Consider the following 25973-nt stretch of genomic DNA (forward strand, 5'->3'; position numbering starts at 1 on the left):
TTGTTCATTGAGATGAATTAAACGTCTGCAGCTTGGTCACAGGAACTAAAGAACATGAGCTGGTGCTTCATATGGTTCTGATTATTGTTATTTCATATTTAAAAAATGGATCTGTAATTTATTATTCATTTAAGAACTCAATGGCTCAGACGCTGCTGTCACAATCTGAACATCAGTACAGCTCTGAGGTACTGCAGAGATGTATTTATTTACTTTGTAGTTCATTCATTTTCCATAACCACTCATCCTGTTAGGGGTCACGGGGGGTGGAGCCTATCCCAGCTGACACTGGGTGAGAGGCAGGGTTCACCCTGGACAGGTCACCAGACTATCACAGGGCTGACACATAGAGACAGACAACCATTCACACTCACATTCACACCTACGGACAATTTAGAGTCACCAATTAACCTGCATGTCTTTGGACTGTGGGAGGAAGCCGGAGCACCTGGAGGAAACCCACGCTGACACGGGGAGAACATGTCAGAGCACCTGGAGGAAACCCACGCTGACACGGGGAGAACATGTCAGAGCACCTGGAGGAAACCCACGCTGACACGGGGAGAACATGTCAGAGCACCTGGAGGAAACCCACGCTGACACGGGGAGAACATGTCAGAGCACCGGGAGGAAACCCACGCTGACACGGGGAGAACATGTCAGAGCACCGGGAGGAAACCCACGCTGACACGGGGAGAACGTGGGAGCACCTGGAGGAAACCCACACTGACACAGGGAGAACATGTCAGAGCACCTGGAGGAAACCCACACTGACACAGGGAGAACATGTCAGAGCACCTGGAGGAAACCCACGCTGACACAGGGAGAACATGTGGGAGCACCTGGAGGAAACCCACGCTGACACAGGGAGAACATGTGGGAGCACCTGGAGGAAACCCACGCTGACACGGGGAGAACATGTCAGAGCACCTGGAGGAAACCCACACTGACACGGGGAGAACATGTGGGAGCACCTGGAGGAAACCCACGCTGACACAGGGAGAACATGTCAGAGCACCTGGAGGAAACCCACACTGACACGGGGAGAACATGTCAGAGCACCTGGAGGAAACCCACGCTGACACGGGGAGAACATGTCAGAGCACCTGGAGGAAACCCACACTGACACGGGGAGAACATGTGGGAGCACCTGGAGGAAACCCACGCTGACACAGGGAGAACATGTCAGAGCACCTGGAGGAAACCCACACTGACACGGGGAGAACATGTCAGAGCACCTGGAGGAAACCCACGCTGACACAGGGAGAACATGTGGGAGCACCTGGAGGAAACCCACGCTGACACAGGGAGAACATGTCAGAGCACCTGGAGGAAACCCACGCTGACACAGGGAGAACATGTCAGAGCACCTGGAGGAAACCCACGCTGACACGGGGAGAACATGTCAGAGCACCGGGAGGAAACCCACGCTGACACGGGGAGAACATGTCAGAGCACCTGGAGGAAACCCACGCTGACACGGGGAGAACATGTCAGAGCACCGGGAGGAAACCCACGCTGACACGGGGAGAACATGTCAGAGCACCTGGAGTCACAACACAATATTTTAATGATGTTTAATGACTTCAGTAAAAGATCTTTTTCCTGCATAGTCCCATTAAATATCATCAGATGTCATCACGTCTCTTTCTTAAAAATAAGTGAACAAAAAAGATTTTTTACATATTTTAATTGTCAGAAATCAGCTTGTTTCAGGAACTCTCTGCGGCTCTGAGTGCACGGGTCGACTGCTTCAGCTGTGAATTAAATGTTTATGCAAAATTAAACTAAACTAAAATAAATAGTTTTTAAGATCAAAGATTTTACGTGTTTTTAATTTCAGTAAATGATTGCATATTCTTTTTTTACCGTGTTTGAACTGTAAAAAATATTTATTTGTCAGATGAAATACTCTGAAACCTACAAATATAAAGTTCTTTAAAAGTGTTGAGTATTTTCTGCGGACTGCTCCTTTAACCTGCCCAGCTGCCCTCATCTTTCATCTGAAATTTGTTTCAACTTAAAATCATGAAACTTTCCACAAAATCAAATTTAATTAATTCTCTGAATTAAGAACAAACGTTTTAGCAGAAACAAAAATCAAATCTGGATTCGGGAGCGTGCACGCGGGTGCGTGCGAGACGGAGCGCGCAAAACAGGATCAAACGGGGTCGCGCGGGAAACCGATGTGAGGAGTGTACTGCTGCGTTCAGGTGCTCGTCGTAAACTCCAATTCACTGATTTGTTTTTCTCATCTTTAATTAAATTTTATGAAAATTTAAAAAAAAAAAAAAAAAAAAAACTGTTTGTGATTTTATTTTGAAAGAATTTAAAGACATTTGAAAATATTTGGTTCCCGTGTTTCATAAAGTCAAATGAGCTCTTCCATTTTACTGAGCAGACTCTCACTGAGGGAACATTTACCTTCATCTGTGTCACAGTGGTGGAAAGTAACTAAATACATTTACTCGAGTACTGTACTTAAGTACACTTTTGAGGTACTTTACCTGTGTATTTCCATGTTATGGTACTTTCTCTCATCTCAGAGGGAAATGTTTACTTCCTGTGCTACATGTATCTGAGAGCTTGAGTTACTTTACAGATTATTGATTACAGACTATAATCAATGATGCTGTGATCACAGATGAATCCACCCAGTATCCCACCGAGTATTTCTTCACCGTGGCACCAGTACTTTGACTGTGGTGAAAGGTCTGAGTACTTTCTTACAGAGTTGTGGCCCTGAGTCACATGACTTGGACTTGAGTCAAACTCAAGTCACTAAAATATTAACTTAGCAGCAGAGACGAAGCTACACCCATCTGATGTGAGGGCTGCAGATGTGACTCGACAAATCAAAAAAGACTGTTTTGACTCAGGACTTCCTTTTTTTGACTGAGGACTTGTCAGTCTTGACTCGGGACTTAACTCTGGACTTGTCAGTCTTGACTCGGGACTTAACTCTGGACTTGTCAGTCTTGACTCGGGACTTCCCTGTGACTCGCAGAGCAGTGACTCGGCCCCACCTCTGCAGTCGCGGAGGGAGGGACTTGTTTTTGCTCGGCACCAACCGGACGGCGGTAAAACGTCCGACGGGTCCTGAAGGCAGCACGTCGCGCTACCAGTGCGTGATATCCCTCCGCGGGAGAGAAGCGCGCGGCCCTTTCCCTCCCGACAACACAGGATGCGAACGGGCGGCGGTGAAGCTACGAGACGTTAACGGCCGTTAACATTTCCTGCACCATCCGAGTGAAAACACACCGAGCGAGCACCGGGGAACTCCCGCCTCTTCCATCACCGACTGAACCCGCCCTGTGGCCGGTACCGACCGAGCTCCGTGGAAGAAATATAATCCGCTGTGGGCGCTGCGCGGCAACCGAAACTGTTCAGCTAGCGACCGGGTGAAGAGCCAGAGAGAGTCGGGGGACGGAATGGAGCTCATCACGATCCTCGAGAAAACCGTCTCTCCAGGTGAATAGCACACTCAACACGGCCGCTCTCCGGGGCTGTAACGTTACTTCGGGCCGGTAGCTGCGGTGTTAGCGCGGCGGCGGTTAGCTCCGGTGAGCCGGTGAAAGTTTGAAGGAGGGAGGAGGGAAATGCCTCGTTAGCGGGCTGCTAGCTCTAATGCTAACCCGGCTAACGATACGGCCTCAATCACCGCAGATGCAGCTGGTGACTTAGCACTCTGTCCGCCGTCTGATTCCAGCCTGACAGTGTGATTCACCTGCCGGGCCGCGCACCTGAGCAGCCCGGCAGGTGAATCACACTGTCAGGCTGGCAGTGTGGCTCCATGGAGGCCGGTGTGACAGCTGCATGGAGCCGAGGAGGAGCGCAGACCCTGCCCATGCCTCAGTTAGCTTCTCTGCTAATGTGTCAGCAGTTAGCTTACATCATTCAAACTATCGGCCGCTTCTTCGCACGCCTGTCCCGGCTAACGTGACTTTTGAGCCGCAGAGAGGAGGGAAAAGTCCCCCTCAGCTGTTTCACTAATAGTCTCCCACATCTTTAAACGGAGTTAACGTTCTTTTAACCGGTTTGTTGTTTGTCCGGAAAACTTTATCTCTGTCACTTCAAACGTGTCCCGGTGGCCCGGCTAATGTTAGCATGCTAACCGAGAATCAGTGGCTTCACGGTGGCTAACACGCACGTTGGAGGCTCGCCGTGTGTCTCCGGTCACACAGGGTGTGTTAATGAAACTGATGTAACTCATTAATAGATTGTGACCGTAATTACTCGGTGTCTTGTGTTTGGAACAGCTGCTGAACCCGTTTAACCAGCCCGTTAACGGCTCACACCACAACCTCCGTACTAACGTTAGCCTTCCTGCTAACCGTCAGCTAATGAGCTATAACCCCTCTCCCCCTCCTCTCCCCGCTCTCTCCTCAGATCGGAATGAACTGGAGGCGGCACAGAAGTTTCTGGAGCAGGCGGCGATAGAGAACCTGGTTAGTATGGTGCTGGTGTTACTGGTGGTGTTTACTGGTGGTGCTGGGAGAAGCTAACAGCTGCTGCAGCAGCGTGGAGGGAGCAGAGAGGAGCTCAGGACAGCTGGAGCCCGCCCGGCTTCTCCTCTGCTGCTGCTTCCTCCTCCCCCCCACCACCACCACCACCCCATTAACAGAGACACACACACACACACACACACACACACACACACACACACAGTCAGCCTGCTAGCGTTAGCATTTCATGGAGGCAGCTACACCCATCTGATGTGAGGGCTGCAGATGTGTATCTGCTCATTATCTGAACAATAAAAATCATTCAACGATTATTTAAAAGAAAAGTAAAAATCATCAACAAGACTCGTGCAGATCCTTAAAAAGACATTGAATTAATAAATATATATAAATATATATATGAATAAGGTCTCAACTGCTATTAAAATGTCCTAAATACATTGTTAAGAGTCTTAAATGCTAACATCTGCTAACTAGCCGTCACTGTACCCACGGAAACACAGGGAGGTCAAAGTTCAACAAACACGACCGGGACAAGGTCATGTTCATGTTCGTGAGGCTCAGTGGAGTTTATACAGAAAGTTTTTCTGCATGATGGAAATCAAGGCAGTAGAATCTGTGAGGAAACTCTCCTTCAAACGCCAGGTGTTTCCTACATCTGCATCTTACCCTCGTCTCTGCTGCTCCACTAGAGTCAAGGTGGATTTATACTTGTGCATCAGCTCTGCACAGAACTAACGCTGCAGCCTACGCACGTGGTCTTGGCTGTTGTGAGCTTTTATACTTGTGCTGTAGTGTGTCTGTGTTACTCTGCAGTTACGCCTCAAACACTGGTCAGCAGTGGGGTTTCTGTGAAGTGCTGTAAAGGCCCTGACACACCAAACCGACATCAAAGAACTAGCGGCGACGAAAGCCAACTGTTGCGTCGTCTACGTCGCCTCACGTCGCCCTGTGTCAGTTGCATTTGAACACACTACACGGACTACATCCGACGGCCAAGTAGCACGTACGTTCTGCACCTGCGTGAGAGAGAGCGGAGTGAGAGAGTGGTACATCCTGTCAGCCGAGGGGTTTCCTATCTGTGCAGCCGAGCACCGCAGCACCTCCACGGACTATTACATCCAGACGGTCCCGGTGTTTCCTCCGCAGGCTCCACTTCACTCAGCTGCCCGATAAACCCGCTGCTTCTTCCCACTTTAACCTGAATAACAAACCAGGGCTCGGTGCTCCGGTTGGATCCAAACGGAGAGCCGGGACTAGCTCAGAGACTAGCGGAGGTTAACTGGCTGTGCTTCCCTCTGGTCATGCTGCGGCTAACGCTCCGCTAGCCGCTCCCAGCTAGCTCCGGTTTGTTATTCAGGTTAAAGTGGGAAGAAGCAGCGGGTCTGTGGGGCAGCTGAGTGAAGTGGAGCCTGAGGAGGAAGCACCGGTTAGCCCCGGTTTCACTACAGGCAGATTCACTCGCTACAGGGGCGAGGAAATAAAACCTGAACAGCCAATCAGAGTGATCTCTCTCACCGACAAGCTCCGCCGCCGATTCAACATGCTCAATCGGCCGAAAATCCGCCGATGCCAAAGTGCCGATGGTGCGGGACACACCGCAAAAACTAGGCTGACAGACGCTCACCGTCGACCTGACTTTGACCGATGGCCGATCGTCAGCTTGGTGTGTCAGGGCCTTTAACTTTACACTTGTCTTATATTAGACTCACAAGCCTTTAGATGCTTTGCTTAACTAAAGACTGATGACTTTCTCCCTGATTTTGTGTTTAGATGGGCAGATACAATTTCAGAGTTTAAAAAAACTCCCTGCGTTGCAGAACCAATAGTAAATCTGCAGGGCGGTCCTTCAGTAGCTCGCTGAACTCTTGTGCTCGTAAACATAGTCCGACTGCGTTAAAAGTTTTAAACAAAGTCACTGTAAGTCCTTCATTTCCACAATCTTGTGGACTGAACACACGTTTAATAAAACGGAGTTAAATCTCTTGCCATCCATTTTCAAGCTCTCTGTGTGTTTGTTTCCTTGCGGATGAGAAAAGGGGGAGCGCACATTTCCAGGAGAGCGTGTCCTTTTTTAAAAAGGCAAGAGGTGTTGCTTTGTTGCGGGCCGTTTTCTCCGGTGTGTTAAACACACTTTAGAAAGGAGTGTCCCCAGACTATCAGAAGGCGGAGATCTCTGATTGTCTGGTGGCGAGACTTGTCTTATATGGACACATTTTCCAAGCAAAGGTGCACGTCAGGCTACGGCGTAGGTTACAGGCGTAGGCTCTGTGTTGATGACCGCCGTTGTTTGGTTCAGTGTAAAAATGTAAAGAAGAGCTGTAGTAGCAGCTCTGTGTGAAATTTCCTGAGTCCAACGAGACATCTTCAAATGTCCAAACCAGCTGATGACCAAGTTGGAGAAGCTGTAACCTGGTGACTGATTGTTTGGGTCAAGAACATCAGGAATGTTTCTGCAGCTTATTATTAATTAATACAGTGTTAATAAAGTTGATATTCCAGAGGACACTTTGAGGGCCGAGACAGAAATCTGAACTAACAAATGAAATTTAAACTGTTAAGACAATATGGATTAGAGCTGATATTTATGTGTTCTTCATGGGACACAAAACCAATCCATAACCTATCAATAATCAGTGTGTTTGGAGCCCTTCTGCCTCTACACAGTCAGGCCTTTGTTTTTTCTCACAAAACCAAACGATGGCGGCATCTTCTTTGGTGCACAAAAATAGCTTCGTCCATTTCAAATGTTGAAACCTCACTGCCCTCATGCTTCCATGTGTCCCTTATGATGTCATAGATACAGCCAATAGATGGCACTGGAGGGCGGAGTCAACAACAAACAAGGCGACAGCTGAGCAGGTCTTAATAATGTTCCTAATGTTCCTGCGTTGAGGACGGTCACACGATGACATCACATGTCTATGATGATGGCATCACATGTCAATAACGATGACATTACGTCAGTAACAATCATGTACGGCTCCTCCAGTTAATAAACCCGTGACATCACTGATGACACAGATTACAGCAGACATTTTACCAGATATTCTCTGATGGCGTTCAGTATCTGTTGAGCGCTGTGTGAAGTTCCTGCTGCTGCAGCTTCACATTAAAAGCATTTAACCTCCAAAACAGGAGCTGACTTTTATTATGAAGTCGCCACAGGAAATGTGTTTGTCAGTGAGATCAACGCTTTCAAAAATGAGTCTATTAAACAAGATGGCGTCAGTTTCATCTTTCGTCTGCAGCGGCTCAGTTTGAAATATTGTAGTCCTCCTGTCTAAAATGACACACAGGAGCGCCATGACGCCGCCGTCATTTATGGTCGTGTAAAAATGTAAAGACGGGACTTCACAGCAGCTCTGCAGCGCCACCTCTGTGTGAAAAGGTGCAGAGTTACAGCAGTGAGACGACCGTCTGTTCATATCACACAACCCTCAGACAGTCAGTGAGAGGTGCTGCATCATCACTGGAAACGTCCCATCATGATCTCTGGTATATCACAGTCTCCATGACTCAACAAAACCTCCCTCCATGTTTGACCATCAACGTCCTCCTGAGTAGCTCCATCTCTCTCTCTCACACACACACACACACACACACACACACACACAGGGTTTTTCTACAGTAACACATCGTCTTCATCAGCTGGTGTCGACTCTGAGCTGAAGGTTTTCAAACTTCACGTACTTGTTTCTGGTATTTAATGCCGCGCACAGACGCCATGTTGGTCACAGTCAGTCGTCATGTGGAGACACACGACCTTATTTCTGTCTCACACTGTTTAAATATTTTAACTTCTTAGTGTTTAATTTACAAACTGATCACAATCACAGATGAAGACTCCTGTCCTCCTGCTGTCCTCCTCCTGTCCTCCTCCTGTCCTCCCTCTGTCCTGCTGCTCTCCTCCTGTTGTCCTCCTTCTGTCCTCCCTCTGTCCTCCTCCTGTCCTCCCTCAGCCCACGTTCTTGGTGGAGTTGTCTAAAGTGTTGGCGAACCCGGGGAACACTCAGGTGGCTCGAGTCGCTGCCGGTCTGCAGGTGAAGAACTCTCTGACCTCCAAAGACCCCGACGTGAAGACACAGTACCAGCAGAGATGGCTGGCCATCGACGCCAACGCTCGCCGCGAGATCAAGAACTACGTAAGGACCCTGAGACTGTCCCCACTGTCATGACATTCATCTCACGTTCATGTAGTCCTCACGTCCTGACCGTCCGTCTGTCTCTTTGTCTGTCCGGCAGGTTTTACAGACTCTGGGCACAGAGACGTACCGGCCCAGCTCGGCGTCGCAGTGCGTCGCCGGGATCGCCTGTGCAGAGATCCCAGTGAACCAGTGGCCTGAGCTGATCCCACAGCTGGTGGCCAACGTTACCGACCCCACCAGCACCGAGCACATGAAGGAGTCCACGCTGGAGGCCATCGGATACATCTGTCAGGACATCGTGAGTGATAACACACACACACTGATACATGAAGCCACTGCACCACTCTGACTCAGGACGACAAACGTCCAATCATCACGTCTCTGACACACAGACTCTCCTCTGCTCACACATCCACTGATGTTCACTGCGTGGTGACGTCCTGCAGACACACCGGCAGAAAGACGACTTCACACTGTGTCAAACATGACACGTGCTGATAATTCATCATGACCTTGTAAACTAATTAACTGGTGACCCCTCCCCCATCATCATCGTCATCATCATCATCGTCATCATAGCAGAGATGAGTCATTAACTGTTGTGTTAATGTTAATGTTAACCTGTTGTGGCTCCTTCAGGACCCTGAGCAGCTGCAGGAGAACGCCAACCAGATCCTGACAGCCATCATCCAGGGCATGAGGAAGGAGGAGCCCAGTAACAACGTTAAACTGGCCGCCACCAACGCCCTGCTCAACTCTCTGGAGTTCACTAAAGCCAACTTTGACAAGGAGGTAACCACGTACACCACACTTCCTGTCTCCTCAGCCCTCTGTGAACCCTCTGTGAGAGCTTCAGGTGACGTTGCGTGAATAAATATTAGAGGGTCAGATCAGTCAAACGTCTTCATCTGATGAAGAGTTGTTTACATTTATTCTCCAGCATATAAATAAGTTTGTTTGTGCAGGAAAAAAAACTGTAAATAAAAAGTAATGAAGGAGGAAGTTTTATTTTGTAGGAGTCGATCTAAAGATGATTATTCTTGTTTTATTGTGAAACAGATGTTTATAGTTTCCTTCCTGTGTTTCAGACGGAGAGACACTTCATCATGCAGGTGGTGTGTGAAGCTACGCAGTGTCCCGACACCAGAGTGAGTGTTGACACGTGTCCCCCAATGTGTCCCCCAACGTGTCCCCTTTGATCAAAGTGCTTTAAACTCAGTCCTTGTGTTTCTGACACGCGTGTTCTGTTTCTCCCTGCGTGGTGTGTTCAGGTGCGTGTGGCAGCCTTACAGAACCTGGTGAAGATCATGTCTCTGTATTATCAGTACATGGAGACGTACATGGGTCCAGCTCTGTTCGCAGTGAGTCCACACACACACACACACACACACACACACACACACACACACACACGTCAGATCTGTAACAGGTGAAAGTAGAGCTGCAGTAATAATCAATTCTTGGATTCATCATGATGCAGAATCGTCCAACATGTTTTTTCTTATTCAGCACAATGAATGAATGAATGAATGAATGATTTCATTAGATTAATCAGTAAAAGAATAATCATCAGGTGCAGCTCTATGATCTAAATTATATTAATGAGGTCAACATGAATTATTTGGGAAAACTTTTTGCGCTGTCACCCACAGACGAGCGTTGACGTAATGCAGCAGCGTTCAGCAGTGATGTTAAAGTGTCAAACGTCTCTGGTCTGCTCAGCAGAGTTGGGTCAACTTCTAGTTGTCTGGTGTACCAGTTTAAACTGGTTTGATTTTAGGTAAACTGGCTGAACCAGCCTTCATCACTGTGAGTCGTTCTGTCAAATTATAAAGTCGCCTACATCATCAGCCTGTGCTGACGGCGTCACCACACCAAATCAAACTCGCGTAGCATCAGTAATAAACAACATGACGACATGATGAACATGTAGCTGACCGGAAGGAGATCAGCAGGATCTGAGAGTTTCTGATAAACGACCATCGCTATTAACGAGCCAGGCTACTTCCTGTTGGCTGTATTTGTTTTTCTTTTCCAGTGAATGTCACAAAATAAAATCTGTTCTCTGTTTAAAAAAAGTACAAACGTAAGAGGACAGAAAGAACTCTGATCATTGTAGCGGCTCTGTCTGCGGTCAGATCTCCAGCTCAGCTCAGACTCAGTTTGGATCATCTTTAATCACAGTTAAAGAATCTACAGATTGTGTGAAGAAGAAGAAGAAGAATCTGTCAGATGTGTTAATGCTGACGGTGGTTTTGTTGTTTTAGGTCGAGCAGCTGTTCTTAACTCTTCAGGTTCAAAAAGCAGCTTTAAGTCAGAGTTAAAATCCAGATGTGAAACATTAAACTTTTGTCTTCTTCACTTTCCCTTGTCTGTCTCCTCTTCCTCTCAGATCACTATTGAGGCGATGAAGAGCGACATTGATGAGGTGGCCTTACAGGGCATCGAGTTCTGGTCCAATGTCTGTGACGAGGAGATGGATCTGGCCATCGAGGCCTCAGAGGTCTGTGGGAGCGCACGTCATGACATCATCATTCCCAGTTTGTTAAACCAAACTGCCTTCTGACTGAGTATGTTGGTCTCTTCCTGTTTGCTCTCGTCCAATGGCAGGCCTCGGAGCAGGGTCGCCCCCCGGAGCACACCAGTAAGTTCTACGCCAAAGGGGCCCTGCAGTACCTGGTCCCCATCCTGACCCAGACCCTCACCAAACAGGTAACACACCTGGGGCACAAACATCCTGAGATCCTCTCAGAGCTCCTGACTCAGACCAAATGTCTCAGAGTCTGAGCTCAGGAGAGATTTAGGAAAGTTCTCATAGCGACAGACACTTTGAGCTCAGTGAGGGGGCGTGGTCGACCCTGTTGCTAGGTGTGACACATTCTGTATTATCAGATGTGATTGGTTGTCACAGGCACGCCTCTCTGAGTCTGTAAAGTGTGAGGACACCCAGTGGACATGAGACAAACTGCATCACAATATGAGACAGGAAGTGTGATCACTGCTGATGGAAGGTTGAGACCCACACACATAATGAAATGACTTCCTGCTCACCTGGGCAGCACCTGTGCGACCTCACTCTCTGACCCAGTGGACAGGGAGATGATGTAGTTCCAGAGTTAATAAACCTTAAGCTTTATATTCTGTTGTGGCGCAGTGCGTCACCTGACCTTTGACCTCAATCTCTCACAGGACGAGAATGATGACGACGACGACTGGAACCCCTGCAAGGCTGCAGGTGTGTGTCTGATGCTGCTGGCCACCTGCTGTGAGGACGACGTGGTTCCTCACGTTCTGCCCTTCATCAAAGAGCACATCAAAAACCCCGACTGGCGCTACAGAGACGCCTCCGTCATGGCCTTCGGATCCATCCTGGAAGGACCTGAACTCAACCAGCTCAAACCGCTCGTCATACAGGTCAGTAACTAGTTAAACCGCTCGCCAAACAGGTCAGTAACTAGTTAAACCGCTCGTCATACAGGTCAGTAACTAGTTAAACCGCTCGCCAAACAGGTCAGTAACTAGTTAAACCACTTGTTATACAGGTCAGTAACTAGTTAAACCGCTCGCCACACAGGTCAGTCACTAACCTGTTACACACCCCCCTCCCCCGCAGGCGATGCCGACTCTGATCGAGCTGATGAAGGACCCCAGTGTGGTGGTGAGGGACACCACGGCGTGGACGGTGGGGAGGATCTGTGAGCTGCTACCTGAAGCTGCCATCAACGAGGTGTACCTGGCCCCCCTGCTGCAGTGTCTGATCGAAGGGCTGGGGGCGGAGCCAAGAGTGGCCTCCAACGTGTGCTGGGTGAGCTGTGAGGTCATGTGACACATGACGGGTTAATTGAATGTGTCTGGACACTTAAAGGTCATGCTTTCTTTCATGCTGCTCGTCACCAACACAACTCTAACTTCCTGTTTGCTACTTCCTGTCAGGCCTTCTCGTCTCTGGCTGAAGCAGCTTATGAAGCCACAGACGCTGCAGAGGACCAGGAGGAGCCCAGCACCTACTGTCTGTCCTCGTCCTTCGAAATCATCGTCCAGAAACTCCTCGAGACCACAGACAGGTAGTTAACTCTACGCTAACCCTGACCTGACACCAGCCCTATGTTAGCCTGGCGGTTACCCTACGTTAGCCTGACGGTTACCCTGCGTTAGCCTGACAGTTACCCTGCATTAGCCTGACGGTTACTCTATGTTAGCCTGACGGTTACCCTGCATTAGCCTGACGGTTACTCTATGTTAGCCTGACGGTTACCCTGCATTAGCCTGACGGTTACTCTATGTTAGCCTGACGGTTACCCTGCGTTAGCCTGACGGTTACCCTGCGTTAGCCTGACGGTTACCCTATGTTAGCCTGACGGTTACCCTGCATTAGCCTGACGGTTACTCTATGTTAGCCTGACGGTTACCCTACGTTAGCCTGACGGTTACTCTATGTTAGCCTGACGGTTACCCTGCATTAGCCTGACGGTTACTCTATGTTAGCCTGACGGTTACCCTGCGTTAGCCTGACGGTTACCCTGCGTTAGCCTGACGGTTACCCTATGTTAGCCTGACGGTTACCCTGCATTAGCCTGACGGTTACCCTATGTTAGCCTGACGGTTACCCTGCATTAGCCTGACGGTTACCCTGCATTAGCCTGACGGTTACCCTATGTTAGCCTGACGGTTACCCTGCGTTAGCCTGACGGTTACCCTATGTTAGCCTGACGGTTACCCTATGTTAGCCTGACGGTTACCCTGCGTTAGCCTGACGGTTACCCTGCGTTAGCCTGACGGTTACCCTATGTTAGCCTGACGGTTACCCTGCATTAGCCTGACGGTTACCCTATGTTAGCCTGACGGTTACCCTATGTTAGCCTGACGGTTACCCTGCATTAGCCTGACGGTTACCCTATGTTAGCCTGACGGTTACCCTGCATTAGCCTGACGGTTACCCTATGTTAGCCTGACGGTTACCCTATGTTAGCCTGACGGTTACCCTATGTTAGCCTGACGGTTACCCTGCGTTAGCCTGACGGTTACCCTATGTTAGCCTGACGGTTACCCTGCATTAGCCTGACGGTTACCCTATGTTAGCCTGACGTTAACTGGACTGTAAAGGAAAACGTGACCCACAAAATAACTGATCTGTAAATCAGTTAGTCGTGCTCTTCTTTTTTGAATTAGTAAAGATAACTTTGTTTTTCTCTCATGCCAGAAAATGGCGAACATGTTGGTTGGTTGGTTGATTGATTGATTGATTGATTGATTGATTGATTGATTGATTGATTGGGGACTGTGTTTAGCAACAGAACATTATATCACAACATCAGTTCACAAATTCTGACACAGCTCGTACAGAAACAATCTGAGGATCAGAACTTCCCCAACACGACTGTAAACTAAAACATCAGGATTTAATCTGAGCTGAAGGTGAAACTTATTTCTACTCTGCTACAGAGCCTGACTCAGACACTGAGGCTTTTAATTTTGATTAGTTATTGATCTGATATTAAGGGAAGTTAAACAGGAGGATGTGACATCATCAGCTGGAGGAAATAAAACTCTTACGTTCTCTGACTTCTCTGTTCCTGGACATTTTGACTGCAAACAGACTGGAGCTGCAACAATTAGACAATGAAAATAACCGTTAGTTGCAGCCCCAAAATAGAATCATGGTCACAGTCACTGAACATACATGTAAACCTTGTTGCTAGAGTGATGATGATGATGATGATAATTCTTGTGCAGACCTGACGGTCACCAGAACAACCTGCGCTCTGCAGCCTACGAGGCTCTGATGGAGATCGTGAAGAACAGTGCAAAGGACTGTTACCCTGCAGTCCAGAAGACCACGCTGGTCATCATGGAGAGACTGCAGCAGGTCCTACAGATGGAGGTGAGACACCGGAGGAGGGCGGAGGAGGGATCAGTGGTTTAGTGTCAGATCAGAAAATCACATTTCCTCTCAATGGACACAGAAAGACTTTATCTGACGGCTTAGAGAGACAGACTTAGGTAACTGATGTCAGATTATATTTCAGTCATTTCAGTTTAACTACAGAGTTTGTTGAGTTTATTCTGAAGTTTTCAAACAGGAAGTCAAAACTTCTTCACTAAAAAAAACATTAAACACACGACCAAATGAAAACACATCTGTTCACAGCAAATTAAATCAACAAAAATGTGAACCAGGTCACGTAGCCGTGTTCCTTCTGGCAGGGGGACTGCCAATGGAAATTAAGCCTTTTGGCTACAATTGGGTGCATTTACATTTTATTTTTAAAATGTTCATTAATGTACATTGTCCCTCTACAACAAATAAAGATAAATTAAACAATACAATTTCTTTTAGATTTGAAAATGTAGCCGCAGCTTCTGCTTCTTCCTGTGTAATGATGTCACTTCCTGTGTCTCCAGTCTCACATTCAGAGCACCTCAGACAGAATCCAGTTCAACGACCTGCAGTCGCTGCTGTGTGCCACTCTACAGGTGAGAGCACACACCTGGCACTCTGTCACGCTCTTACTTTGGTGAAGTCAAAGGCCTCGTGTTCACGCTCTTATTGTGACATTGTGAGTGTTTCCTGTTTGTGTTGTTGCAGAATGTCCTGCGTAAAGTGCAGCATCAGGACGCCCTGCAGATTTCAGACGTGGTGATGGCGTCTCTGCTGCGGATGTTTCAGAGCACCGCCGGCTCCGGGGGCGTCCAGGAGGATGCTCTGATGGCCGTGTCCACGCTGGTGGAAGGTACACACTCTGAAACACACACACACACACGGTAAAGACTTGTGTTGTTGCTGACTGTCGGTGTGTGTGTGTGTGTGTGTGTGTGTGTGTGTGTGTGTTTCAGTTCTTGGCAGTGACTTCCAGAAATACATGGATGCCTTCAAACCTTTCCTGGGAATCGGACTGAAGAACTACGCTGAGTATCAGGTACGTCTCCACCTGTCTGTCTCCACCCACTGCTGGTTCTCACCAACACCTTTAACACTGGACAGGAACTGTGTTAACCCTTCAGTCCCTCCAGGATTTGTGATGTTTGATGGCAGCAGTGAACACAGGTTCAGTCAGCCTCCGTGAATTTCTGCAGTTTTGTCATCACAACTTTACCACAAATTTAACAACTGCTGAGTCGTCACATTCTTGAGCGGATAGTTTGTACACACACACACACACACACACACACACACACACACACACGTAACCCGACAGCTTCATGTTGATGTGTGTTTGGTCTGTGATGATAAATCATGCACCACGCTGACTGTGATGTAAAACAAACCACATTTATCTGAGACCTCCACTCTTCATGTTCTGACCTGCAGCAGCTCCTCACTGTCAGCTGTTTGTAGTTTGGTAGATCAGTGTTGCGGGTTCGATCCCCGGCTCCTCCTGTACACATGGAGTCACAACACACTCAGCACGGTTCCATGACGACAGAGAAAACAGATGGAAACATGTCAGTGTGAGTGAAATGGTCCTGCAGTGAATGTGTCACAGTGGGACTAACACACCCAGATCATGTGACTCCTGCATGTATACAGTCAGTCAGACCCAAACTGGCCGAGGCGCTCTGAGCATGCTCCACAGTTTCCGCCCCGGGCTTTGACCCGGAAGTCCAATAGCATTAAATGTGTAAGAGAAGAAGAAGCCGGTAACAACATGGAGAAATCTACATCCAGAGCCGTGACTTTTTGGACGGACCAAATGTACAGAGCTGTAAAGTTGTCCACCATGGTAGCAGTTAGCTGCTAGCTAACCGTAGCTAACTTGTTTGTCCATTGTTTGGTCTGTGACGTAATAGGTCAACAGGAAAAAGGTCCAATACTAACAAGCTGAAAGGGGGCATATCTCCACCTATCGTAGAGGAGTCGCACATACTTGGCTCAATAAATGGATTCCCCTCCCGTGCTTGTATACTGGGACAAGGACAGTAGACCAGTTAGATGTCCTCGTCCAGCTGGAACTGTAGAAACACTTCACTGTTTCCATGGAAACGGACTGAGTGACACCCAAACTGATTCATTAAAACTGGTCACAGTTCGTCCGTACGATTAGAGCTGTTAAATCTCATTGTGTGAAGTGTGAACCTGCAGAAACCCTCAGACTGCACAGATGGAAAGACACTACTGTCTCAGATACATGATGATGATGATGATGATGATGATGGTGTTGTTACAGGTGTGTCTGGCGGCAGTGGGTCTGGTGTGTGACCTGTGCAGAGCTCTGATGTCCAACATCCTGCCTTACTGTGACGAGATCATGCAGCTGCTGCTGGAGAACCTCGGGGTGAGGAAGACGAGGAGGAAGTCTCTGTCTGTCCGTCCGTCTGTGTGTGTGTCAGTCTGTCTCACCCTCACAGTCTGTCTCTTCACTCTGTCACCCACTTCACATCCCTCCTTCCTCTCATCCTCTCTGTCCTGCACAGTTTCTGTGGCTCATTAAAAAGCCTCAAACTTGTGAGCTTTAAGCAGGCTTTACATCAGGTCCTGGAGGTGCTGGAATGTTGGGGATAAAAAGGGGAAAAATCAAGTCCTGGAAGACCTTGAAGAAAAACACTTTCTTAGCACAGTGTTTAAAGTCCTTGAGATTCAGATGAACCACACATCACCAAAGATTGTTCATCAGGTTGTCAGAGGTTATGTGATCATAAATCACTCAGATTCTTGTTCATTTATTTTTAATTCTGGCGTGTCACCGTCACATGATGACTTCCTGTCTGACGTCATAGTTTATTTCAATTTTATTTATAAAGCCCAATATCACAAATCACAATTTGCCTCACAGGGCTTTACAGCATACGACATCCCTCTGTCCTTATGACCCTCACAGCGGAGGATTATTTGTGCTCAGCTCCACCCATAAAACCACGGAAAAACCAGCAGACCTTCGTTGGCAACTCGTCACTGTGACCCGTTTCCTCTGTTCAGCACTGTGATGATGTCATGGCTTCACTGAAACTGAAACTTAAGTTCCAGCTGACAGATGGTTCTGTTTTAATGTGAAGTCTGTAACGAGCTGACAGTTGTGTCTGATGTCAGGCAGCACGGCGAGGCCTCTTACTCACTTCCTGCGCCGTGTGCAGGCAGTGAGGAAGAGTTCAGCTGTGGTGAGTGTCTGTGGTTATGTTGACGCTCTCACTCTGAAACATCCTGTGGATCGGTTTCAGACTCAGAGACACAGGACGATCTGAAACTGATGAGCTGATCAGATGGTGAAATGATTCCTCTGTTACTGAAGCTGCTGCTGATCAGTCGAGTGTTTCGTGTCTCTGCAGCGTGTCTCGTGTGATGATTATCTTGGCTCCAAAACTCAACCGACAGGTTTCATCCTCACGTCAGACTGCTTCACAAAACAGCAGAGTGAACCATTAAACAAGCGCATGGCTCAACACAGAAGGGCAAACTCCTCAGGTCCAGTTTCGTTCACTAGTGTGACTCACCTGACCCAAACAATGGTCCAGTGAAACTCCACTAACGAAGTATTGTCTTATGAGGGTGGTGGGTGTACACCTCCACAGAGGTTAAAAACCTGAGTCTTACTCCACTGTTTGTCAGACTAGTGAGGACTAGTCAGACCGATGCGTTGAGAACTGATGAAGCCGCTTGGATAAGAGGCGAAACGTCTTCTAGACAAAATCAAAGTCCAGTTGCCTACGATTTAATTGTTGCCAAAAAAAGCAGAGTGAACCGACGACTTCTGAACCTGAGGTGTGACGCAGATTGTTTATGGAGCCGTGCAGCTGCTGTGTCGTCCGTCCGTCCTGGTGGACTTCAAACCACAGACAGCTCCAGCTTCCTCCCACAGTCCAAAGACATGCAGGTTAATTTGCTGACTCTGACTTGCGGCGATCGGCGAAGACCAAAAAAAAGTTGATGTGGCATTGATGTGTGCGTTGCAGACTGCAGACGGGCTCTGGTAGAAGCGCTTTAAACGAAGACCTCTCGCTCCCAACCGGACCAAAGTTAGGCTACTAGCCAATCAGAAATCGAGCGGGGGCGGGTCGTAGGGAGGAACAAACTTGGTTGAGATTGTAGTGGAGCCTCATCAACCTGGGGACAGGTCCTGATAGTGGACCCGTCCCTCATTGTCTGTCTTGTAGTCTGGTGACCTGTCCAGGCTGAACCCCACCTCTCACCTAATGTCAGCTGGGATAGGCTCCGCCCCTCATGACCCCTGACAGGATGAGTGGTAGCAGCCTCACAGATGTGTCACTGTTCCTGTGTCACTCCTCGTCTCTGTCTGTCACTCCTGTCCTCCACTGAACATGATCATCTCTCTGTGTCCTGTTGGACCGCGTCCAGCTGATCTGTCCTCAACGTGATGTCGTCCCATGACCAGCTGTTTGTCTCTGTGTGTCCAGAACGAGAACGTCCATCGGTCAGTGAAGCCTCAGATCCTGTCAGCGTTCGGGGACATCGCTCTGGCCATCGGAGGAGAGTTTAAGAAATACCTGGACATCGTCCTGGACACTCTGCAGCAGGCGTCTCAGGCTCAGGTGGACAAGGTAAACACACACACACACACACACACACACAGAGGAAGTCCTTTACATCAACATTTTGTAAAAAAGAAACCGCTCAGGTGGAGGAGCGTCACTGCAGCTGTAACATGAGTCTGATGAGGGGACAGACAGTCAGTGGGGACGTCCCCGTCCACAGGTGTCTGAGTCATTGTGTGTGTGTGTGTGTGTGTGTGTGTGTGTGTGTGTGTGTGTGTGTGTGTGTGCATGTGCGCAGACGGACTACGACATGGTGGACTACCTGAACGAGCTGAGAGAGGGATGTCTGGAGGCCTACACCGGGATCATCCAGGGCCTGAAGGGAGACCAGGAGAACGTACACCGTAAGACACGTCACATGACCTCACACACAGAGTCAGGTGACGGCGGTTCCTCCTCCTGACCACAGTCCATCAGGAGGATTTTACGCCGTCACAGATCACTGAGTCTTTTTCACCCAGAGAGCTGCAGGCAGCTGCCGACACACACACAGCTTCCTGGTTTTGCAGGACTCGACAAAATAAAACAAAGTGATGATTTTAAAGATGGCCGCCTCTGTAACCACAGCGCTTGTCTTAATCATTTCTTCCTTCCCCCTCTCCTCCTCCTCCTCCTCCTCCTCCTCTTCCTCCTCCTCCTCCTGCTGTAGCTGATGTGATGTTGGTTCAGCCTCGGGTGGAGTTCATCCTCTCCTTCATCCATCACATAGCTGAGGATGAGGATCACTCTGATGGCGTGGTGGCCAACGCTGCTGGACTCATCGGGTAACACACACACACACACACACACACAGACAATAGTATGTGATGTTTACATGGTTGGCAGCATCCAGTTTACATGTGTTGGTCAGTGAAGAGAAATCATGCACCACTCTGAGTGTGTGATGGAAAACACAACCACAACATCTGAGACCAACACACACACACACACACACACACACACACACTTTTAATACATAAAAAGAGGATGAAACAGTTAAAGTTTAATATCAAACTTGTTTCCATCAAATCTAAAACTGTTTAAAGACGACAAAGAAGCTGTTTCCTTCAGTCTGTTCTTTCACAATAAAAGCCTCACTGTTTGTTGTTGACATGGTGTGTGTGTGTGTGTGTGTGTGTGTGTGTGTGTGTGTGTGTTTGTGCGTGTGTGCATCCAGCGACCTGTGCACAGCGTTTGGTAAAGACGTGATGAAGCTGGTGGAGGTTCGTCCACTCATCAACGACCTGCTGACGGAGGGCAGACGCTCCAAAACCGCCAAGACCAAGACGCTGGCCACCTGGGCCACCAAGGAGCTCCGCAAGCTCAAGAGCCAGGCCTGGTCAGACACACACACACACATTAACACACACAACCTGCACACAGTGTTACGGGACAGTTTCACCTGACTGCATACAGCGTTACGGGACGTTTCATCTGACTGCATACAGCGTTACGGGACGTTTCATCTGACTGCACACAGCGTTACGGGACGTTTCACCTGACTGCACACAGCGTTACAGGGACGGTTTCACCTGACTGCACACAGCGTTACGGGGACGGTTTCATCTGACTGCACACAGCGTTACGGGACGTTTCACCTGACTGCACACAGCGTTACGGGACGGTTTCACCTGACTGCACACAGCGTTACGGGACGTTTCACCTGACTGCACACAGTGTTACGGGATGGTTTCACCTGACTGCATACAGCGTTACGGGACGTTTCACCTGACTGCACACAGTGTTACGGGACGGTTTCACCTGACTGCATACAGCGTTACGGGACGTTTCATCTGACTGCACACAGCGTTACGGGACGTTTCATCTGACTGCACACAGCGTTACGGGACGTTTCATCTGACTGCACACAGCGTTACGGGACGTTTCATCTGACTGCACACAGCGTTACGGGACGTTTCACCTGACTGCACACAGCGTTACGGGGACGGTTTCACCTGACTGCACACAGCGTTACGGGACGTTTCATCTGACTGCACACAGCGTTACGGGACGTTTCATCTGACTGCACACAGCGTTACGGGACGTTTCACCTGACTGCACACAGTGTTACGGGACGTTTCATCTGACTGCACACAGCGTTACGGGACGTTTCATCTGACTGCACACAGCGTTACGGGACGTTTCACCTGACTGCACACAGTGTTACGGGACGTTTCATCTGACTGCACACAACGTTACGGGACGTTTCACCTGACTGCACACAGTGTTACGGGATGGTTTCACCTGACTGCACACAGCGTTACGGGACGTTTCACCTGACTGCACACAGTGTTACGGGATGGTTTCACCTGACTGCACACAGCGTTACGGGACGTTTTCACCTGACTGCACACAGCGTTACGGGACGTTTTCACCTGACTGCACACAGTGTTACGGGACGTTTTCACCTGACTGCACACAGTGTTACGGGACGGTTTCACCTGACTGCACACAGTGTTACGGGACGTTTTCACCTGACTGCACACAGCGTTACGGGACGTTTCACCTGACTGCACACAGCGTTACGGGGACATAAGATAAATTGTCCCCATTTAAGCTTGCTGAATGAAGTATTATGGGGGTTTTGAGCCCATTTACACAGCTGGTCTATGAAGAGAAATCATGCACCACTCTGACAGTGTGATGGAAAACCTAACCACAACATCTGAGACCAGCACTTACAGAATTAATAGATGTAAGTCTGACTGTTGTGTCTGAATGATGACACATTTCCTGTTTGACCATTTCTTCTCCTCTTCAGATTCATGCCGGTCGGGGAAAAGAGAGAGAGAGAGAGAGAGAGAGATTTGAAAGATGGACATCAGTGAACAACGAGGACAAACTGCCCCACTGGAATTAACTCTTCTGTCTTTGTCGCGAGCGTCCGGTCGAAGCAGAAGTGAGATGAAGTGACATGACGTGAGATGAAGTGTGAGCTGAGTGTATGTGTGAGAGCGAGACGTGTGAGCGAGCGAGAGATGATGTTCCAGCAGGCGACGACTCCCCCCCCCCACCACCACCACCACCACCACCACCCACACAAACCCCCTCCTCCCCCCCTCCTGGACGGCCTGTGGACTGGACTCTGACTCCCCCCTCCTCCTCCCCCCCAAATCAAAACACCTTCAAGCCCTCCTCCCACAATCCACCTCTCTCGCTGAAGCCGGGCTCTCCTGCGACATCACGATGACGTCACCGACCCGCCGCCGCCCCTCGAGCCGGGGGGAGGGGGGGAGGAGGGGAAATAGATACAAACACGACGAGAATATAAAAGACTTTTGAGGAATCAAAGATACAAAAACCAAGCGGACTTTGTGGACTTCTGTGGAAAACCTTAGATTTTTGTTGCTCTTATTTTTCTTCTTCTTTAAACAGCGAAGGAGATCTGACGGACACGAACACCTCCACCTGCTCAGTCTTCAGTGTTCGACGCTCTTATCCAAACAACAACAACAGCACTAAATTCCTACAATATAAAAGTAAAAAAACTCGAAGAGGAATCCTCCGAGGAGCGAGTGCCAAATGGAAAATAGTTTAGCGGAAAATAAAAGGAGTGGAAGCGAGCTGCTGGTGAAGCGTTTGAGTTTTTATTTCCCCGCTGCACTTGTTTTGGGAACGGGTCACTCACCATTTTTGCTTGTTTAAAAAGAAATGCAGAGAATTGAAGACGTTTGTATAAGGTTCTATTTTTCCATTGCTATGATGAAAATAAAGTAAAAAAATAATAAAATGATATGAAACATTCCCCAAGCAGTTCTGGTGATTTCGGTCTCTTCTGTCGTCTGTTGGACTCCTGGACTGATGAAATGTTTTGGACTCTGCTGATTGGAAGCTGAACTGTCGGTTTGTTTACGCGGCGCCACAAAGAACCATGATTTTTCTTGTTTTTCTGTTTTTTAACTCACTTCGTGGCTTGTTTGGTAGCAGCAGCTGACGGGGACGTTTTGTTGGGACATACGTAGTTTCTGGGCTGCAGAAACCTGCGAGCACGCTCAGTGCCGTCTGCCCGCCTCGGCTCCGGGTCTGACCACTTCACTTTCAGTCTGTAACGGTCATCACAGTCACCACCAGAGGAAGTTCTCTCATCGGGAAATAAAGTCAGAATATTCTGATCCTGGAGTTGGAAGTGAAGTGTCCCCAGCCTCGGAGAGCTTTTATTTTGTAGAGGTGTGGCAGCTGTAGGGAGGAGGTACTTCCTGTGTTGACATGATGAACCTGGCAACTCGATTATTACTGAATTGTGAATCATTTAAAGCCAATCTGCTTTTTATTTCATATTCAACTTTAGTGAACTAATAAAGTCTATATTGTACTGAGTGTCCTGCTGCTGCTTCTTCTGACCACAGAGACACACCTGTAAAGGTTAATACTCACCTGAAAGGGTTAGACAAGAATAGAACTCACCTGAAAGGGGTAAGATGAGAATAGAACCTCACCTGAAAGGGTTAGACAAGAATAGAACTCACCTGAAAGGGTTAACACTCACCTGTGAGGGGTAAGATGAGAATAGAACCTCACCTGAAAGGGTTAGACAAGAATAGAACTCACCTGAAAGGGGTAAGACAAGAATAGAACTCACCTGAAAGGGGTAAGACAAGAATAGAACTCACCTGTGAAGGATTAGACAAGAATAGAACTCACCTAAAAGGGGTTAGACAAGAATAGAACTCACCGGAAGGGGTTAGACAAGAATAGAACTCACCTGAAAGGGGTAAGACAAGAATAGAACTCACCGGAAGGGGTTAGACAAGAATAGAACTCACCTAAAAGGGGTTAGACAAGAATAGAACTCACCTGAAAGGGGTAAGATGAGAATAGAACTCACCTGAAAGGGGTAAGACAAGAATAGAACTCACCTGAAAGGGGTAAGATGAGAATAGAACTCACCTGAAAGGGGTAAGACAAGAATAGAACTCACCTGAAAGGGGTAAGACAAGAATAGAACTCACCTGTGAAGGATTAGACAAGAATAGAACTCACCTAAAAGGGGTTAGACAAGAATAGAACTCACCGGAAGGGGTTAGACAAGAATAGAACTCACCTGAAAGGGGTAAGATGAGAATAGAACTCACCTGAAAGGGTTAGACAAGAATAGAACTCACCTGAAAGGGTTAGACAAGAATAGAACTCACCTGAAAGGGGTAAGATGAGAATAGAACTCACCTGAAAGGGGTAAGACAAGAATAGAACTCACCTGAAAGGGGTAAGATGAGAATAGAACTCACCTGAAAGGGGTAAGACAAGAATAGAACTCACCTGAAAGGGGTAAGATGAGAATAAAACTCACCTGAAATGGTTGGACAAGAATAGAACTCACCTGTGAGGGGTAAGATGAGAATAGAACTCACCTGAAAGGGTTAGACAAGAATAGAACTCACCTGAAAGGGGTAAGATGAGAATAGAACCTCACCTGTGAGGGGTAAGACAAGAATAGAACTCACCTGAAAGGGTTAGACAAGAATAGAACTCACCTGTGAAGGGTTAGACAAGAATAGAACTCACCTGAAAGGGGTAAGACAAGAATAGAACTCACCTGTGAAGGGTTAGACAAGAATAGAACTCACCTGTGAAGGGTTAGACAAGAATAGAACTCACCTGAAAGGGTTAACACTCACCTGTGAGGGGTAACACTCACCTGAAAGGGGTAACACTCACCTGTGAGGGGTAAGACAAGAAGTCTTTCATCTACTTTTAATTTTCAAACATCAGAGGTTGAGTTTTATAAAAATAAAAACTCATTGATGGAGGCGCAGCAGCAAAGGTCACACGGATAATGACGTCATTTCCAGAGAGAGAGAATTAAACTGGTCTCAGATCAGGTTGTGTCTCCGCCCCCTCTGACTCAGAGACTCGGAGCTGATCTCAAAGCTGTGTGAGAGCAGCTGTGATGGCCGAGTGGTTAAGGCGTTGGACTTGAAATCCAATGGGGTTTCCCCGCGCAGGTTCGAACCCTGCTCGCAGCGACGCACCATGACGCAGTTAACGTCATATTTTCATGCGTGTGACGTCAGTCCACAACGTCTGTTCTCTGGTCAGATCCTCCGTGTTATCATAATAACAATAATACATCAGAAACGTGCTGAGCTTCATGTTGGAATGAAGTCAGTTTAATAAGAACAGATTTAAAGGTCCTCTGACTGAACATCTGCAGTCTGAAGAAGAATATGAGCTCAGGCTGAAAGCCCTGAGAGATGTATTTATGATATAAATGCACAAATATACACAGAACTACAAAAATAACTATAAATACAACAAAATTAATAAGGATAAAAACAAAAAATAAATGAACAAATAAAAACAACAAAACATGACGGAAAATAAACAATAATTAATAAAACACAAAAATAACTGATTTTATTGTTTAAGCTGAGATTAAAGATCTCTTTAATAATGGAGACATGTCTGAAACATTATTATATAACTTTAATATTATTCCAGTGTCACAGCTGACCTCTGACTGTGCATATTCATATATGTACTTAATAAAACATGTTACACACTGTGTGAGTTTAACTTCTGATGTGTGACCATCAGTCGTTAACGCACAGAATCTGTCAGTTATTGATAGTTTAGTGATATTTGTATTATTGATCTTTATTTATTGACAAATCTGTCACAGTTTTCTTTTTCTGATGTTTCTGAGCTGCTGAAGCAAGCCAACGTCTCCGATGTGGGGTAAAGAGTCTCATCTCATCTTATCTTAACCTATCTTATCTTATCTTGTCGTTTCTTACCTTATCTTAACAGTTTGTCTAAAAGGTATGTCATAAATAAATAATTGAATCAAAAATTGATAGGCAGAATAATCAGTAATAAAACTTGTTCCCAGCTCCATAGCAAGCTGTCAAGCAGATATTTTCGATATGTTATTTAAACGTAGGATAGTTAGCTTTGCCTG

The 25973-nt window shown here is 47.6% G+C and overlaps 2 protein-coding genes, 1 long non-coding RNA gene and 2 other non-coding genes across 29 annotated transcripts; 3 read left to right on the top strand and 2 right to left on the bottom strand.

Annotated features, from left to right (window-relative positions):
• Window positions 1-76: 76 nt before the first annotated feature.
• On the bottom strand, window positions 77-1612 carry LOC125879422 (uncharacterized). 10 transcript variants are annotated; one of them, XM_049561300.1, is made up of 5 exons: window positions 1195-1612; window positions 1107-1150; window positions 975-1018; window positions 711-886; window positions 77-448 (listed from the first exon to the last, which is right to left on the bottom strand). In XM_049561300.1, the coding sequence occupies exons 1-5, from the start codon at window positions 1270-1272 to the stop codon at window positions 407-409; spliced, it is 384 nt and encodes a 127-aa protein (XP_049417257.1). In that variant the 5' UTR covers window positions 1273-1612; the 3' UTR covers window positions 77-406. The 10 variants fall into 10 exon arrangements, 1 of the variants encoding a protein (XP_049417257.1); XR_007447871.1 differs by lacking the exon at window positions 1107-1150 and having other exon boundaries at window positions 77-580; window positions 711-1106; window positions 1371-1612; XR_007447870.1 differs by lacking the exon at window positions 1107-1150 and having other exon boundaries at window positions 77-580; window positions 711-1106; window positions 1327-1612.
• A 1521-nt stretch (window positions 1613-3133) lies between these two features.
• Window positions 3134-23392, top strand: kpnb1 (karyopherin (importin) beta 1). 4 transcript variants are annotated; one of them, XM_049561288.1, is made up of 22 exons: window positions 3134-3471; window positions 4390-4448; window positions 8426-8608; window positions 8709-8909; window positions 9251-9403; window positions 9700-9759; window positions 9883-9972; window positions 11004-11114; window positions 11222-11323; window positions 11801-12025; window positions 12225-12416; window positions 12545-12675; window positions 14345-14492; window positions 15014-15085; window positions 15198-15342; window positions 15446-15528; window positions 16777-16884; window positions 18959-19102; window positions 19335-19440; window positions 19746-19860; window positions 20253-20448; window positions 20711-20872. In XM_049561288.1, exons 1-22 carry the CDS (start codon window positions 3432-3434, stop codon window positions 20870-20872), a joined length of 2826 nt encoding a protein of 941 aa, XP_049417245.1. In that variant the 5' UTR covers window positions 3134-3431. The 4 variants fall into 4 exon arrangements, with proteins under 4 accessions (XP_049417245.1, XP_049417243.1, XP_049417247.1 ...); XM_049561286.1 differs by having other exon boundaries at window positions 20646-20807; XM_049561290.1 differs by lacking the exon at window positions 20711-20872 and adding an exon at window positions 21837-23392 and having other exon boundaries at window positions 3135-3471; window positions 20253-20414.
• Window positions 19478-19617, top strand: LOC125880221 (small nucleolar RNA SNORA79). The gene has a single exon (XR_007448033.1). It is a non-coding gene; the product is annotated as a small nucleolar RNA SNORA79 (small nucleolar RNA).
• LOC125879425 (uncharacterized) lies at window positions 20455-21712 on the bottom strand. 13 transcript variants are annotated; one of them, XR_007447882.1, is made up of 4 exons: window positions 21582-21712; window positions 20837-21450; window positions 20574-20803; window positions 20455-20541 (listed from the first exon to the last, which is right to left on the bottom strand). It is a non-coding gene; the product is annotated as an uncharacterized LOC125879425 (long non-coding RNA). The 13 variants fall into 13 exon arrangements; XR_007447887.1 differs by lacking the exon at window positions 20455-20541 and having other exon boundaries at window positions 20567-20673; window positions 20707-20803; XR_007447886.1 differs by lacking the exon at window positions 20455-20541 and having other exon boundaries at window positions 20664-20771; window positions 20804-20964; window positions 21031-21450.
• Window positions 23393-24956: 1564 nt separating the features above from the next.
• Window positions 24957-25038, top strand: trnas-uga (transfer RNA serine (anticodon UGA)). The gene has a single exon. It is a non-coding gene; the product is annotated as a tRNA-Ser (tRNA).
• The last annotated feature ends 935 nt before the right edge of the window (window positions 25039-25973 follow it).

Source organism: Epinephelus fuscoguttatus, linkage group LG19, assembly GCF_011397635.1.
Source record: "Epinephelus fuscoguttatus linkage group LG19, E.fuscoguttatus.final_Chr_v1".
NCBI classification, from domain to species: Eukaryota; Metazoa; Chordata; class Actinopteri; order Perciformes; family Serranidae; genus Epinephelus; species Epinephelus fuscoguttatus.